Source organism: Pseudopodoces humilis, chromosome 10, assembly GCF_049639895.1.
Source record: "Pseudopodoces humilis isolate 2021_Gansu_Grassland_sample_001 chromosome 10, ASM4963989v1, whole genome shotgun sequence".
NCBI classification, from domain to species: Eukaryota; Metazoa; Chordata; class Aves; order Passeriformes; family Paridae; genus Pseudopodoces; species Pseudopodoces humilis.
Window position 1 is genome coordinate 27,187,556 of NC_142209.1, and position 16,453 is coordinate 27,204,008.

Here is a 16,453-nt window from a genome sequence, read left to right on the forward strand (position 1 = left end):
AAGCTGTTGCTGTTTTTAAACAGAGGGGCTTCCCCCTGGCCAAGAGGCCTCTTTGATGGCCACAGCGTGGGCAGGTGTATTTGTCACAGCTTTTCTCTTCCCCTTTTTATTGACTTTCTGCTTGTTCCTGCTGCCAAGGGTCAGACGGGGAGTTGGCTGGACTTTGCCAAAAGTTCACTCAAACCATCTGGTTCCATCAGGTGCTGAGCAGTGCCCGGCCCCTGGGACACGAGGGGTTTGAACAGCGGGTTTGCAGCCCAGCTGGGTGTGTGGTGGTGGGGCTGGAACGGGGCTGTGCCAGCTCCAAAGCTTTCCCTGAGTAAGCAGGTCTGTGAACCTGAACTGCATTTGCCCTGCGAGCAGCAAGGTGACAGCAGCAGCCACAGCTCAGCGCCGAGCTCAGGGCGTCCTGGCTGACATGAAGGGACCTGTCCCCATCCAGGACACCATGGCAAGTGACACGGAGCCCTCCAACACCATCAAACTGCTGCACCTGCTTTTCCTCTCCACCTCCTGGGGAATGCAGCTCTGGGTGACCTTCGTGGCCGGTAGGTTGGGCTGCGTTGTGCTCTCTGCCCAGGGGGGTGGCACAGGGGAGGGGGCTTTGCCCCAGGACTCACCTGCTCTCCCCCTCGCAGGGTTTGTGATGAGCAGGCACCTCCCTCGCCACACCTTTGGCTCCATTCAGCGTGAGCTCTTCCCCTACTACTTCCACATCGGCTGCACCTGTGCCTTCCTCAACCTGACGCTGTTTGCCATGTCCCACCGCAGCGAGCGGCTCGGCGAGGAGCACACGAGCCAGGTAACCTCCCCTTCCAAACGTGAGCTGCCCACGGCCCAAAGCCCTTCCTCTGCTCCAGCGGCCAGCTCGAAAACCACGGAGACCCACGCAGGGCTCCGGCTGGAAGAAGCCCACAAGCACCCAAATTGCGGGGAGCCAGGGGGCTGGGGGGGAGGGAGATTTAACCCACCACACGTGTGAGATGCTCAGGGTGGGCTTTTCTCCCCCGCAGATCATCATCTTCTTCGTCTGCATCATCGCTTCGGTGCTGAACGCGCAGTGCTTCGGGCCGGCCACCTCCGCCAGCGCGGCCGAGCTGCAGCGGGTGGAGCGCGGCCACGGGCTGGGGCAGGAGCTGGGGCAGGAGCTGGGGCAGGAGCTGGGGCAGGAGCTGGGGCCGGCGGCCAGCGAGCCCCGCAGGCAGCTCCGAGCCTCCAACCCCGGCTACAGGCAGCTGGCCCGGCGCTTCGCCCTCTGCCACGCTCTGTCCTCGCTGTGCAACCTCCTCTGCCTGGCGTGCAACGCGCTGAGCCTGTGGCACCTGGCGGCACAGCTCCCTGCCCTCTGAGCAGGACCCTGCCAGGTGCTGGCTGGCCAGAGCCCACCCCCGGCTGCCTTGCTGTAAGGCAACCCCGAGCTCTGGCCATCCAACTGCACCATCCTCAGGTGGAGATGCTCTTGATGTGTTTGTGTGGAAATTTAGGAATAGTGAGACGGAAATTTTCTCTAGAGCTGCCTGCAGCCAGCCTCCATGATCAAAGCAGGGGTGTTTTATGGCTGAACAGCCTTCTAACACCCCGTACATTAGCTGTGTCTAAAGCTGCAGTGTGTTCCTGCAGTCACAGGGACACTGCAGAACAGAAAGAAATGAGAGATTGAGAATTACTTCTAATTAAAAGCCAAACGCAAATATAGAAGTGCAGAAGACCCTGGATGTTGGCTGTACCAGTTAACGTGATGGATCAGGGTGTTGTGTTGGGTATTTCACAAGGTGAGAAAAAATGTTGTCTCATTCATTAGGCAGAAGTCAGTCTGCTTAAAATAGCCATGTTTATTCCAGGTTCTGTAGGACACTCAGGAAGGTATCAAAAGGGTCAGTCAAACACTGCTCCAAACAAAGAGCACTGCTGTACCCAGGCCAGCAGCACAGCCAACAGGAACCTGACTGCATCCACCCCACTGCAACAGGCAGGGATCGCCCCAGGCCACCACTGTTAAACCCCAGCAGCGACAGCCCACCTCCGAGGAAATCTGTGATTCTTCTCAGGTAAGGAGGTACATTCCCAGCTGCTGTTACTGCAACCCCAGCCAGTGTTTGGCACTGCTTCAGGTTTATTTCAAAACCACATGCAGCCTATCATAGAGGAGACCTTCTGCAAGCCAGCTGGGTTCCCTTTTAAACAAATTATCCCCTCATGTCAGCCCTTCCTTCTCCTGTGCTGCTCCCCTGGAAGCTTCCCTGTGTGCCAAGATTATTTTCCTCCCCTGAAGAGTGCAAGGTATTTTTGTTCAAGCAGAAATCTGCATCCTGGAGCTGGGCTAACCAACAGCAGCCTCCTGCACAGGATTCCTTGTTTCATTCTTGCTCATTACAGTCGATGCACTTTCTTGCCAGAGAAGTATTTCTCAGAGAAAGGAGAACGCTTGGCAAGTACCAAAACTGTCGGGGTCCCGGCCTTTACAAAATACCTGCAAAGATTAAAAGGAGTGCTTGGCTTCCTTGTAGCTGGCTCAGTGTCCTGCAAAGCAAGTGACTCCTGCCCAGCTCCACAAAGACTGACCTCCCAAAGGCTAGTGACGAGCTTTCGTGCTGATTAGCAGAGCCTCTTGGAGCCAGGGCTAAGCACATCTGAGGAGGAGTGTTTTATGAATCAACTTGTCTCCCAACAGCTTCTTTTAATTAAGGCAGCTGTTATTCTCCCTCTGGAAGGAGGGTTCTTGTGCAACTGCCCTTACAGCCTGAAATCTGAGGGCTTATGGACACTGCTGAGTTTTATGGAGTGGAGGAGATCCCGCTCCCACTGTGACAGACCGAGCCCCGTGCGCTGTGCAGCAGCTCCAGACAGCTATGAGATGGTGCAACTCAACAGCACAGGCTGCACAGGAATTTTCTGGCTTTACAACCAGCAAATTCTTCTCTCTCAGTAACAGTACAACTCTTTAAAGGCAGTTTCAGAGCAGCACAGAGCTGCGTGCTGTGCCAGGGGCTGCTCACGCAGCAGCGTGAACAGCGAGAGCATTGTTAACCTTCAACACGCTCTTGAGCGGCTGCTGCCTGTTTTTCTTTTTGTTTTTCTTTTTTAAAGTAGTACTGTGTAGATGGGATCTGGAATAGCCCTTCTGTGCTGCTCAGCTGTGCCCAGCTCCCTTTCCCATCTCCATCCAGTCCTGGAAAGTTGTTCATTTTTTGGGGGGAAAATGTAAGTCGCTAAAGCCAGACACAAAATCCACGCAGCTTTATACCTTCAAGAGGCAGGACTATTAAGTCAGAGAAGAGTTAGGACTATTTAAGAACAAACTGGACTTAAAGCTCATACTTTGTGCCTTTTTTCCCCTGCACATGGACAGGTACAGCCTCACCTTTCATGCTGCAGCACTTGTAGCAATGTGTGTTCTGGGTTCACCTCATACATTTCTTCTCTTTCTTCATCTTCAAAATAGAGCTGGAAAAAAAATTGGGGGGGTGTTATTAAGTGCCTGGGGTACATGAAGAAAAGCACTAAGCTGCTGAAAGCCCAGTACAGCACACCATTATCAGCTAGGGCTTTGTCAAACCTCTGCAGCTTGACCTGACTGTTGGATGCAAAATTCAGCAAGGCAGAAATTGTTTTGTGTGAATTCCAAGTTTTCCCTGTATAAACCAGTTTAGGTTCTCCTGGCAGTGACAGCAGGAAGGTAAAATACACTGGCTGTTCCCATGCTTTACAGGCAATCAATCCAAATCTAAGGGCTGCTTTTTAACAGGTGAAATGCAGCAATGTTAGGAGATAAACTGAGCAGGTTTTGAGGTATTTGAACAAAACAGAGTTGATTTAAGAGATTAAAATCCAGCAATGGTGCCTTAGACTGTAAATACACACAGGATTTAACCTGGAAAAGTACACAGCCACTGTCCTTCTGGACCTGTCTGCTCACTGTACGCAGGGTTGTGCTGCTGCCTGGCACAGATGACACTGAAGTGGAAAATGAAAAATAAACATTCATATCCTTCTATGTACAACTTCAGAAACACTCTGAAAACCTGCTGCAGCCACAACCAACTCACAGCCCACCTTTGCTAAAGTGTTAATAGAGATATATTATCTTGATCTGATTATGTGCTTAAGTAACTCCACTTTAAAAAGAAATTATTTTTAAAATAATATTTCCTTATTTGTATTGAGCAACTCCATGATGCAATTAAAAAACCAGGCCACCTATCAGCTTGATGGTTTAAATCTCAGTTACTGTTACAAAGATGGAATCTAAGCAGTATCTATAAATACTTGCTGTCAAATACAGTCTAAGTAGAAGACATCTTCCGTTTCCATAAGTCAATTCTGTCAGCACACATGGGCAATGTCTGAGTTTATAAGTCCTTGTTCCACATCTGTGCATGGTAAACAGATGCCAACACTTCCCATACCCTCAGAGCTGTGCACACTCTCACTCCAGAAATAAAAACCCCACAACAACCCTGAAATTGAAGGAAAGTCAAACTTCTCACCTCAAGATTGTTGGGAAGGTATTTTTTCTCTAAATCCCAAGGAGGTAACTCAGCAAACATCACCATTAAATGATCAATAAACCTAAAAGCCAAAATACACTTGGTCAGCTTAGACAAAGTGCTCAGCTTCAATAACTTGTATACTTGCACTTGAATGATGGCAAAAATACATTAGCAAATTAAACAACAGACTTGAAAGCAAGTTTAGATCACCAACAGCTCTTTCCCTTCAAAATCATCACTTTCCCAATGAATCCCAGGCCCTGCTGTAACTCAGGTTACTGGTTTCAAATTTGAGCACTGCAACAACAAATTATTTTTAACTTTACGTTTTCACACTGAAAAAGATGTCAAGATAAAGCACCCTGCATTTTGTCTAAAATTGATTTTCCTTCAACACAGTTCCATGCTTCACCAGATCAGAGTGATGAGAAAATGTCTGTGTGTGAAAGGCTTCTTTACTTTGCTACTTCAGGAGTGTTGGAGTCCAGTGTGTTCCAAAAATCCATTTCCACTTCCTTTAGTCACAAAAAGGGACAGTGAACACTACCATGAAAGTACTACAACTTTACTAATCTGCTGGCACTGTAATTTTAAGTCCTGAAATTATTAATAGATCTGAGGAATATGTCTTCCAACAAAGAAAAAGTCACAAATTCCAAGTCTGTTTAACACTACAAGATTTTAAGTTGAAGTTGACTTAAAGGAGCGTGGAATTCCGAGCTTGCCAGTCACTGAAAGGTCTGCAGCACTTCAGTCAGATCTGCTGAAAGCCCTGAGGAGAACTTTGGGGTCACTGCTGGTTATTTGAGGCCCCCCTTTGGAAGCTTTTCATAATTTTTAAGTTTAACCTCTTTTTCTGAGATGCCGTGTTTGGAGGGCTTTGAGACAGCACCTTAACGAGCCCACACGTGTGGATGGGTCACAGGTATCCCTGGCCATTAATTAATTACTGCTCTGAGCTTGCTCTGCAGGCCCCTTCTGTCACCCTGGCTAAATGGCTTTGTCTGCACTATAAATTTATGTAAATCACAGAATAATTCAGGCTGGAGAGGACCTCAGGAGGTCATCTAGTGCAGCCTCCTGCTCAAAAGCAGGGTCAGCTGTGTGATTAGAAATCTGGAACTGCTCCACCAGCATGGCAGTGTTTCACTTGCTGCCTGTTCTCATTTGCTCAAACACCTCCTCCATGCAGGAGTGCTGCTGGCAGTGCATTCACCTGGAGTTCTCATGGAAAGCCACAGTGAAATCTGTCTGCTCGTGCTCAGGGTACAGGAAGAGGACAGGCCAGTTCAGGCTGCCCTCAGCATCCAAGTGCACCTTTGCTCCTGTGGCACTGTCAGAGTGGAACCCATCTAAGGATATCTCAGCCAGGCCATCTGACACTTCCTCTTCTTCATCTGAAGGCTCAAGAGCCAGCTTGATATTTCTTTCCTGGAGGGGAGGGAGGGAGGAAAAAGACCAAAAACCAACTAAAAATCAAACAGTTATGGTGAGGAGAATAAGAACAAAAAATTAGCAGTCAGTAAAAGGTCAAATTATGTTGTTAATGAGTCAGCTCCTAAACATGCCATCCAAAGCTTTCCCACAGTATCAGACTCAGGTGACTGGATTTCCCAGTAAAATCCAGAACCTCAGCCAGATATCCAAATTCTTCATGAAAAGGATGAAGAGAAGTGGGAATCCAGAGGAGCCCACACATGGAGAGAAAACATGTGGAAAGGGATGCATCTAAAATCTTTGGGACCTAGCAGGGTGCAACTGCACACACCAGCCCCTGAGAACATCTACTCTTCCAGAGAACTGAAGAAAGCTCACTCTTTTCCTTGGAAAAACAACAGCAGAAGAGATCTGACTGTATGTAAGAGCCCAAAACATTTTAATGCCATTTCAACATTCACTGAGGAAGGAGAGGATCCAGGACTGACTCCCTCCTCTACCCCATTGAACAGTTATCTTCTATTCCTCCACAAAATTGATGCCTGTGGGCAGCAAAGAAAGCCAGGTTCACTGGGCTGATGTGATGCTACAGCCCAGCAGCCAGAGCACTCACAGAGCTCAGCCCACCTCCTAACACTGGGTCTGTATTTTGCATTAGCTGTTACCTGAAATGCAGAAAGCTGGGAGGTGGGGCTAGAGCCATGCAGACTTGGACAATCATGGCTCTAACTCAATTTTTTTTGTTCTAGCCCTCAAAAGCCAATGGATGAGAACCAACTTCTAGATAAAAATGGGAAAGCTCTTAAAAAAACCGCAAACCACACAAAACTAGCCCCTCTCAGTGACTCACCTTTATTGCTGCAAGCAGAATTTCCTTCTGACACTGCTCTTTCCTCTCCATCACCTTTGCTTTCCTGGCATCCCGCTCCTGAATTCGCTAGAGGTAAGAAAAGGATGCACTGTGGTCACACGGGTGGAGAAATCAGTTTGGGTGCCCAGGAAGGTCCCTCCAGCCCCTTCCCCTGCACATCTCAACACACAACACATGGAACCACCACTCAGTCCTGCCTGGGGACACCATACCACACAGAAACCTCGATGGTGAGCCCTCCCTCCAAGGATCCCAAAGAGACAAGCACTGCAGATGAGGCTGCCCTCATATTTACCTTCAATTTGTCAGCTTTAGCTCTCATTTCCACAAACTTTTTCTCTTTTGGGTCAATTTGCAAGCCTTCCTCACACCATTCTATTGCTTCCAGGAAATTCTTTAGCTCCATGTGACAGAGAGCTCCTGAAAGGATTAATATTGTAAGTTTCCAGTGTTGGAGTCAGTGTACAACTACTGCGAAAGTGGTGATTATAAAGACAGCATCAGATCTGGTGTTTCTGCACTAAATTTTTTGTCATGTTCAACCAGAAACTTCCAGCAGGTCCATTGAGAAGAAAATTTAAAATATTTCATCAGCTCTTTTATCATTTAGTCACATAAATCAGCAGAATTATGCTAAAAGTGTCCGTTGCAAACAAAATTTTATCATTGTAACTAACATTTCAGTATTTGTCTTGTTAGGAAAAATAAAAGGGGGTTTTCTATGGAGCGGGAAAAAAGAACAGACCCTAAAAAAATCATTGTGCAAAACAGGAAAAGTTATGTTGTGCTCTACAGAAACAGGCCTAGTGCCTCTGATAGATACAGGAGGTGAAGAACAAAAGGATATTTCAATTGAAAATGCAAAGCAAAAGGCAAAGCTCTGTTTTGGGGAGAAACAGCAATATCAAGTGAAGAGATCTCTTCCAGTAACTGCTCTCCCTTTCTGAAATTAATCTGGAAACAGAGTATGATGCCCACTCACAGTAACTGAAGCTTTATAAACACAATTATTACACACCTAGAAACATGCAAGGAAACAAGGCAACAAGTAATGACAGCCTGTTTCAGGGCTGGTAACAATTACAGAACAATCAGTGAAGTTAACATCAGCCAAGTGCTCGCAAAGGATGCTGCAGCAACACCAGCCTTAACTCTCACCTCTTACGATGGCTTTGAGATGGGTGGGCTTCAGCTTTTTGGCTTGGATGGCGTCATTTAGAGCAGAACGGTAATTACCTGTAAAGCAAGTCAAAGTGCTCAGAACCTTCCACTTGTATTTAAAATCCAGCCAGGTACGGAGGTGACAAAAGAAATTTATGCAGAGACCCTGGAATTCACTCTTTCTACAATCACAGCGAGCTGAGAGGAGGGTAACAAAAGAGCAAACTAAGAACAAGAAGTGAAAGAACAAGGATCAATCATGCAGATGAGAGGTAAATAACATGGTGAGAGCAGACCCCCTCCCTGCTGCAACACACAGCAGCATTAAAAGGCCCAGAACATCTTCCCCGCTGCATGGACACTGCTGTTTGGATGGTGGTAGCTGTAAGAGAGTCACAGAATTATTAAAGCTGGTAAACACCTCCAAGATCATCCAGTAATGGTTTTAAATTAAATGAGGGTAGACTTACACTGGACGTAAGGAAGAAATTTTTTACAATGAGAGTGGTGAGGTACTGGCAGAAGTTGTCCAGAGAGGGGGCAGGAGCCCCATCCCTGGAAACATTCAAGGCCAGGTTGGACAGGGCTCTGAACAAACTTGTTTAGTTGAAGATGTCACTGCTCCTTGCAGAGGGGTTGGACCAGATGTCCTTTAAAGGCCCCTTCCAACCCAAACTCGCCTATGGTTCCAAAAACCACTGGTTTTGCTCTGTCCTGGAGCCAAGGCTCGAGCAGCAGGCAGCAGCTGGAAGGAACAGAGAACAAACCCCGCACGCAGCCGTGTGCTGAGGTGAGCCAGGTCTTCAGGGCTCAAGGACTCTCTTTCTCACCGATAAACTGCTCACCCTGCCGTATCACAAAACCAAAACAAACAAAAAGGAAACCCCAAACGGGGAGGAAAAGCAGCTCTGGAGCGCGGAGGCGCCGTGCCAGGCGGTCGGAGGCTCCTTACCCAGGTGGAAATGTGCAGCCCCTCGGTTCGTGAGCAGCACCGCGTCCAGCTCCGCGTCCCCGCAGCGCCTCCGCAGCCCCTCCGAGTAGGCGGCCACCGCTCTGCCGTAGTCCTTCTCCTTGAAGTACTCGTTCCCTTCGTTCTTGTACATCAGGGCCAGCTCTGCGGGGACGCAGCGGGGTCAGGGGGACCGGGGCCAGCCCGGTTCCCGGCGGGGCGGCCCCGCCCGGTGCGCACCTGCGGGGCTCCGCTCCTCGTCGAACAGCAGCGACTGCAGGCAGGCGAGCTCGGGCTGCCGAGCCGCATCGATCTCGGCCGGGCAGCGCTTCATGAACATGGGGATGGCCTCCAGCTCCTGCGGACGGACACACGGACACGCACAGCGGCCTCGGCTCGGCCCGCCCGGCCCCGCGCCCGGCCCCGCCGCCTCACCTGCTCCCAGGTGTCGGGGTGCAGCGCTCCCCGGTACCGCGGCGGCTCCGGGGCTCCGGACACGCCGTCCTGCTCGGCCTCCGCCCTGCTCCCGCTGCTGCTGCTGCTGCCCGGCCCCGCCCGAGACCGCCCCCGCCGCCTCAGGCCCGGCCCCGCTCCTTCCCATGGGCCCCGGCGTCGGCATCCGACCGGCATCGGCATCCCACCGGCACCGGCATCAGAACAGTCCCGGCATCCCACCGGCACTGGCCTCCCATCGGCACCGGCACCGGCATCAGACCAGTCCCAGCATCCCACCGGCACCGACATCCCACCTCAATCCCAGCCCTGCTCCTTCCGATGGGCCCCGGCATCAGCCCCGGCCCCATTCTCTTCAACCCATCGCCCCCCGCTCCCCCCCAACGCGGATATTAGGAAAAACTTCTTCGTCAGAAGGGTTGTCAGGCACTGGAACAGCCTGCTCAGGGAAGTGATGGAGTCACCACCCCTGGAGAGATTGAAAAGGCAGTGGATATGGCACACGGGTTAGTGGTGGCCTTGGCAGCACAGGTTAATGCTTGGACTCAATGACCTTAAACGCCTTTTCCAATCCAAACGATTCTGTGATTTTATTACAGTGGCACCGTTGTTGCTCATGATCTCTTGATCCCAGAGCGAGGAGCTGTGGCACAGGGTGAGGTGACCCCCTCCAAGGAGCTCCCTGTCCTGTCAGAAGCTGTTCCTCACCAGAGCCCCAGGGCTTGCCATGGCACACGTTCATGGGACCTGGGTGCTCCCAAAGAGATGCAAACAGATGAAAGTCACCTCCCTTTGTCTCTCTCTCAGAATCCTCCATGCTGAGAACGTGGCAGCAAGGGGAGCCCTCCTGTCCCCGTGCAGCCTTGGCTGTCCTGTGCTCCTGACAGAGGCCATGGCCAGTCTGTCCCTGCCAGTGCTCCCACAGCCACACGAGGTGCTGGGAAAAGCAATTTCCAGGGACCTGTACCCGGAGGGAGGAATGTCCCCAGCCCTGTGGGGGAATGTAGGCTGATCCCAGCTCAACCTCAGCACCTGGAGCACCTGCGGGACACTGTGGCTGGCTCTGACGTGAGCTGGATTTGCCTCTGCTCACCCAGAGCCATCGCCAGGGCTGCTCAAACTCACAGCAGCAAAGATGACAGATTCAGAGAGGAGACGTTTAAGGGACTTGCACTTTACTCAGCAGCTCTATGACCCCTTCTTTGGTGAGGAACAAAACCTCGCCGGCGTTCTGATTCCAAACCTCAAAGACTGGGGGGTCCTCGCAGACCCTCTTCCCAGCCACAACCACGTAGGGATATCCCAGCTTTTTGGCATCCTTCAGCCTTTTACCGATGGTCAGCTGGGTCCGGTCATCCAGCACCGAGTCGCCAGCGAGGTGGGGCACCACTTCGGCCAGGTCATCGTACACCTGCTCCAGCAGCACCGCTCCCTCCTCCTCCTCCTCCTTGCTGCCCCTCTTGGGGGGGATGAAGCAGAGCTGATAGGGAGCGATGAGGCTCGGCCAGCGGATGCTGTCCTCAGTGGAGAGCACCTCGATGGAGGCCGCCAGGATGCGAGAGACGCCCAGGCCGTAGCAGCCCATTTCTGCCAGCTGGGGTTTGTTGTCGGCGGAGGAGAAGACGGCGTTGGCGACGGAGGAGTACTTGGTGCCCAGGTAAAACGTGTGCCCCACCTCGATCCCTTTGGTCTCGGTGAATTTCTCCCCGCATGTGGGGCACGAGATTTGCTCCCCGTTTAGCGTCTCCACGTTGGCAGCAAAATGTCCCTGAGGGCACAGCACCAGCCTGTCCTCGCCGATATCCGCCGGGAGCTGGAACTCGTGGGACGTGGTGCCGCCGATGTTGCCTGTGGCCGCCTGCACCTTGACGAAGGGCAGCCCCAGGCGGGTGAAGAGGCTGCAGTAGGCATCACACACCCGCTCGTAGGTGCGCCGAGCCTCCTCCTCGGAGGCGTCGAATGAGTACATGTCCTTCATGTAGAACTCCCGGCTGCGCAGCAAACCGAAGCGGGGCTTGGGCTCGTCCCGGAACTTCCTGGTCACCTGGTAGAGGAGCAGCGGGAGCTGTCTGTAGGACAGGCCGCTCTGCGAGGCCACCAGCGCCGTCACCACCTCCTCGTGCGTGGGGCCCAGGCAGTAGCCGTGGTTGTGCCGATCCACCAGCCGGAAGAGCTCCGGCCCCATCTGGTCCCAGCGGCCGCTGGCGCGCCACAGCTCCGCCGAGCACAGGCTGGGCAGGTTCAGCTTCTGCCCGCCCACGGCCTGCATCTCCTCGTCCATCGCCTTGATCAGCTTCTCCATGGCGCGGACGGCGGGCGGCAGGTAGCAGTAGCAGCCGGGGCTGCTGGGATGGATGAGCCCCCCTTGCAGCATCAGCCGCTGGCTGCGGCAGGTGGGCTCCCCGGGCCGGCCCTCGGGCCCTCCCTGGCCGCCCACGGGCAGGGCCAGCGGCTGGAAGAGCTGCGAGAGCAGCAGGCGCCTGGCCCTGCCCGGGGTGCCGCCGTGCCGGGCCCTGATCCCGTGCTGCCGGGCGCCCAGCGCCGGGAGACCGCACCTCCTCAGCAAAGCCTCCATGGTGGGGACGGACACGGGACACGGCCCTGCGGAGGGACAGAGCAGGGGTCAGCGCTGACCGCACGGCACGGAGCCGGTGCCACCCTGACACCTACACGTGCGCACTGAGCTCACACGTACCCGCACACCTGGGGCACACATGGACACACCTGGGGCACACATGGACACTCTGCAGGATGTACAGACAGCCCCGCACGGACACGTGAACGCTACACAGGCACACCTGCACACCCGGGCACACCTGTACACACGGGCACACCTGTACACACGGGCACACCTGCACACATGGGCACACCTGTACACCCGGGCACACCTGTACACACGGGCACACCTGAGCGCGCGTACACACACCTGAGCGCGCACACACACACCTGAGCGCGCGCACACACACACCTGAGCGCGCGCACACACACACACCTGAGCGCGCGCGCACACACACACCTGAGCGCACACGTGCACACGCACACTCGCGCGCACTTACGCGCACTTACACCCGCGGGGGCGCGCGCCCGGCCCCGCCGGCGCGGCCAATGGAGGAGCCCCTCCCTGTCACGTGGGCGGACACACGCGCACGTGGGCGGCGCGCGCCGCTCTCTATGGTTCCGGCGGGCGCGGCGGGCCCCCCCTGCCGGCCGGGAGGAGCGGCCGCAGCGGGCGGCACCCGGACGGGGACAGGGCTCCCGCAGGCGCCACCGGGATTCGGGCGTCCCTTCCTAATTAACAAGCGCTTGGGAAACTGAGGAGGTCCTGGTTGCTGGGAGAGGCTGCTACTGTGGAAGTTGCTGCCGTCCCACCGGCTCAGAGGGACAGTGACCACTTGTCCGTCCTGCTTTTGGAAGAACTGACCTTCATCACCTCAAACAGCGCCTTTGCCAGCTTCATCCTTCCCCGCTGGTCATGGCTTTGGACAGCTGGGTCATGTCCAGAGTGTGGTTATGGCAGGCAGCTCCCAGCTCCACAGGCGCTGACTGGGAATTATTTTCCTTAATCCACGGCTCCATCTCTGCCTCGGTGTTTCTTCATCCTCACCTGCCCAAAGCGGCGTCTGCAGGAGGCCCCACAGGGTCTCAGTGGAGCCCAGGTCAATGACCTGCTCAAAGCACTCGATGACAAATGTTTTCTGTTTGTCCCCGAGGAGCTGCAGCTTGGGAATGGCATCATCTAGGTCAAACTCCACAGCTTGGCCCAGGAGTTTCATCCACCACAAATAGTTCTTGCACAATGTCCACCCTCATGTAACAGTAAATAATAGTAAATAGAGCCAGGATGGGACAAAATGGGTCTTTGAAAGCAAAGAGCGTATCTGCTTCCCCTTCCAGGCTCAGTCTTGGGGCAGCATGTCCCAAGTGCTCAGGGGCAGAACCACTTGGAGGGTGCCTGAAGGAGGGCTGAGAGATCAAAAGCCACCCTCTTAGCTCATTCCAGCTTTCTCCAATCCAGTCTAGCAGACAGACATTGCCTCCACCCAGTGACAACCTCCACACTGCACTTTTCAGCCTCCTCCCTCAGCTCAGAGGGAGTTTTTCATCTCTGGAGCACGTAGTAAAGTACTGCACTGGAGGAGGAGACAGCACGTCTATGAAGACTTAAATAATCCTCCTTAAATAAAGGGAAATTAGAATGAATCCTTGTTTTTAAAATGGGATTTGAAAAAATCTTTACAATTCTTCTATGAAGTCCTCATGTGCACTCCTTTACAGCAGGCTGGAAATTAGCAAAAACAAGGAATTAAAGAGCACATCTTTGATGCTCCAGGTTATCTAGAAGCATTAAAGTCATTAAACAGTTGAGCCAGTTGTGCGAGGTGACTCAACATCCTTTGTGCCCAGAGGGATCTGTGGGAGTCCCTCAGCAGCTGGGTGCTAGAGCTGGGATCTGGCCCAGGTTTCCTGGCTGACAGGAGCCAGCACCCTCCCAGCCCAGCCTTCACTGGTTTTGTCAGGCAATTACTCCTCCCTACGTGTTTGGCACCACAGTAAGACAGGCACTGCCAATGCTGTTTGGGAGAGGTGCTGTGGCTGTCTCAGAGGCCGGAGGATCAGGATGCATCCCTGTGGGAAGGGAATTTGCTCACACCTTGGACACCCAGCTGCTGCTGTGCGTCCCTGGGGATCTCCAGAGCCACACTGGAAATGCCTTTATCCATCTCCTGCTTGCCCAGGAATTGTGAGATTTTCACCAGACAGTTCAGGACGGGAGGGTTGTCTCCATTTCTATTGTTGGAGCCAGAGAAGTGAAACATTTCCATTGGTGACTTATTACCTGCTGTGCTGATCAAAGGGACAAAACCAGCTTGGATTGATTCGCTGGGGCAGCGTTTTAACCAGGTGGGTTTAAGGCTACACAGAAGATGTGGTCTGTGGGGAAAGCTGATCTCTTATTAAATCAGCAGACAGGACTGAATGCGGGGCTCAGCTCAGGGGTTATGTGCCTGAAAGCCTGTCTGGGCTCCTTATTTTTTCCAGCTGTGCTGGGGGAACCTAATAAAGGTACTGCTGTCCCTGCAGCCTTTCACCAAACTGCTCCCCCGCTGCTTTGCTGGGGCTGATTTATGGCAGCGGGGCCAAACGTGTGGCCTGAGAGCGGCGTGCCCTGCACATGGTGAGACTGAGGGGCTCAGCTCCTGTCTGGGGCCTCCCTCTTTGCCCTGAGGGATTTCCGGGAGAAAAACCGCAGAGGATGGGGAGAAGATCAATGAAAGGCAGGCAATAGCAGCTGTCTTGAATCAGTCCCTGGCACAGCACCAGAGAGATCAAGGGGTCAGTGTGAGAGTAGCCACTGGGCTGGTGGAAAATGGTTCCTCCCTTTCCAGCAGCATCCCCAGGTAGCATCAGCCCAGGGTTAGGGAAATCAGGGCAGGTGAGAGGCCAAGTCATTCAGCGGTCAAACCTCTCTCTGTCCTGCAGAGGATCTGCAGTTTGGGCTTGGGGTTGGCACATCCCATCCACCCCTGGATGTGCTCCTACAGCTTGTAGGGTCTGTGACCCCACAGTGCTGGCTCACACCCTTGGCTCGCTGATTTGATCCCCTCCAGTAAATATTACTGTAATTGCTGGACAATGTTTTTATGCCCAGTGGAGTGATGGTTACTCCATCAAAGGTCCTGCCTTTGATTTGCTCCTTGGGGAGTTGCTGGGGAATATAAAATTACTGCACACCCCCTGCAGCCTGGCAGCTCCCCAAGGTGCAGGTGCTCCCTCTTGGGTAACCCTTGGGTGCTTTTAGACAGCTCCTCCTGAGCAGACAATGCTTTTTTTTTTCCCCTGCCAGGACCCTGCTGTTTTCCTGCCTGCACAGGGGAGGGGACATTCCCTGGGGAATGGAGATGCTGGGTGCCACGGTGATGGTTGCCATGGCAAGGCCTGCCACCAGCCCCGCGGTCCCTGGGGACCAGAGCTGTCAGCATGTGGCTGCAGGCAGTCCTGGGGACATGGGCAGCCAGGTGAGAGCTGGATGTGTGGGGGGAGCTGGACTTACCCATGTAGCTCTTCTCACCGCCCAGACTGTGCCCGCTGGGAAGCAGCTCCTCACACGTTGGAGGACAAAACGTTGGGAGGTTTTGTACAGGACAGTCCAGGACAGGCAGCTCAAGTTGGGAGCAGCCTGGCTGGAATGTGCTGAGCACCCAGCACGAAGCACACACTGCCCACAGGCAGGTGAGCCTGACAAGAGCTCAGCAATGACCACATTACCTCTGCCTGCATCCTCAGGCTTTTGCCCTTTTCAAGGGATGCTTGGACAACCCTTCCCATTAGTTTTGCTCTGTTTCATCTGCAAGCAAGCAGATGTACTTCATGGATGAGAGCAGCTGGGTCTGAGCCCTTTTAGGTGCCAGGAGCTCCTTGTATCCTCCAAAAAGTCATGCTCTGCTGCTTAAAAGCCAGTTTTTCCTCTAGCAGCATCAGCAGCACATTGCAGAGCCAGTGCAGGTAGGAGCCCTTCCCTCAGTACCCATTCCTGGAGCCGTATTCATCTTGGCAGCTTCCCCACGGAGAACCAGAACAAAGCCTAAAGGGCTCAAAGCAGACAGGGAAAGCTTTAGTCTGAAATAGTCCACCTTGGCTAGGGATGAACAGCAGGAATCCACATGGCTTCTCTCCTTTATCCAGCTGAGTGAGGAACAGGCAGCTTGAAAGAGGTCAAGACATCTTCGTAATTGGTGGGGAACTTTCAGATTACACTTGAGTGGGGAGGTTGTGACACTGCTGCCCTTCCCTGCAGCTGGCAGTAGGTGACTGGTGAGTGTGCTCAGACCTGCAGGGATAATCAACCCTTTACAGCCTGCTGTGGCCAGAGATGCTCCTGGAGGAGACTGGCTGGGCTCTCAGTGGGTGCTGTGTCCTCCTCCCTTCCCTGCAGGGTGGGCTCACATGGATAAGATGTGCCACTATTTTATCACTTGCTGAGGTGTGGCTCTGGTGCTGGCACAATCAGCCTGGTCCTCAGGGGGTTTCTCAGACTGGGGGAACCTCAGGAGCAGCCACGAGCCAGCAATTCACATGGCAGTGGCTGATGGG

At 53.3% G+C, this 16,453-nt stretch overlaps 3 protein-coding genes across 4 annotated transcripts; 1 reads left to right on the plus strand and 2 right to left on the minus strand.

Moving 5' to 3' along the window:
• Nucleotides 1-225: 225 nt before the first annotated feature.
• TMEM205 (transmembrane protein 205) lies at nt 226-1,698 on the plus strand. The gene is made up of 3 exons (XM_005521300.3): nt 226-548; nt 639-802; nt 1,014-1,698. Exons 1-3 carry the CDS (start codon nt 419-421, stop codon nt 1,347-1,349), a joined length of 630 nt encoding a protein of 209 aa, XP_005521357.3. The 5' UTR covers nt 226-418; the 3' UTR covers nt 1,350-1,698.
• A 114-nt stretch (nt 1,699-1,812) lies between these two features.
• On the minus strand, nt 1,813-9,785 carry TTC4 (tetratricopeptide repeat domain 4). Its single transcript, XM_005521195.3, has 10 exons — nt 9,344-9,785; nt 9,149-9,266; nt 8,912-9,073; nt 7,957-8,034; nt 7,094-7,218; nt 6,778-6,864; nt 5,707-5,921; nt 4,488-4,569; nt 3,362-3,444; nt 1,813-2,470 (listed from the first exon to the last, which is right to left on the minus strand). The coding sequence occupies exons 1-10, from the start codon at nt 9,650-9,652 to the stop codon at nt 2,371-2,373; spliced, it is 1,359 nt and encodes a 452-aa protein (XP_005521252.3). The 5' UTR covers nt 9,653-9,785; the 3' UTR covers nt 1,813-2,370.
• A 730-nt stretch (nt 9,786-10,515) lies between these two features.
• On the minus strand, nt 10,516-12,954 carry PARS2 (prolyl-tRNA synthetase 2, mitochondrial). 2 transcript variants are annotated; one of them, XM_088060504.1, is made up of 2 exons: nt 12,783-12,954; nt 10,516-11,962 (listed from the first exon to the last, which is right to left on the minus strand). In XM_088060504.1, the coding sequence occupies exon 2, from the start codon at nt 11,934-11,936 to the stop codon at nt 10,521-10,523; it is 1,416 nt and encodes a 471-aa protein (XP_087916630.1). In that variant the 5' UTR covers nt 11,937-11,962; nt 12,783-12,954; the 3' UTR covers nt 10,516-10,520. The 2 variants fall into 2 exon arrangements, with proteins under 2 accessions (XP_087916630.1, XP_087916628.1); XM_088060502.1 differs by lacking the exon at nt 12,783-12,954 and adding an exon at nt 12,418-12,481.
• Between the last annotated feature and the right edge of the window lie 3,499 nt (nt 12,955-16,453).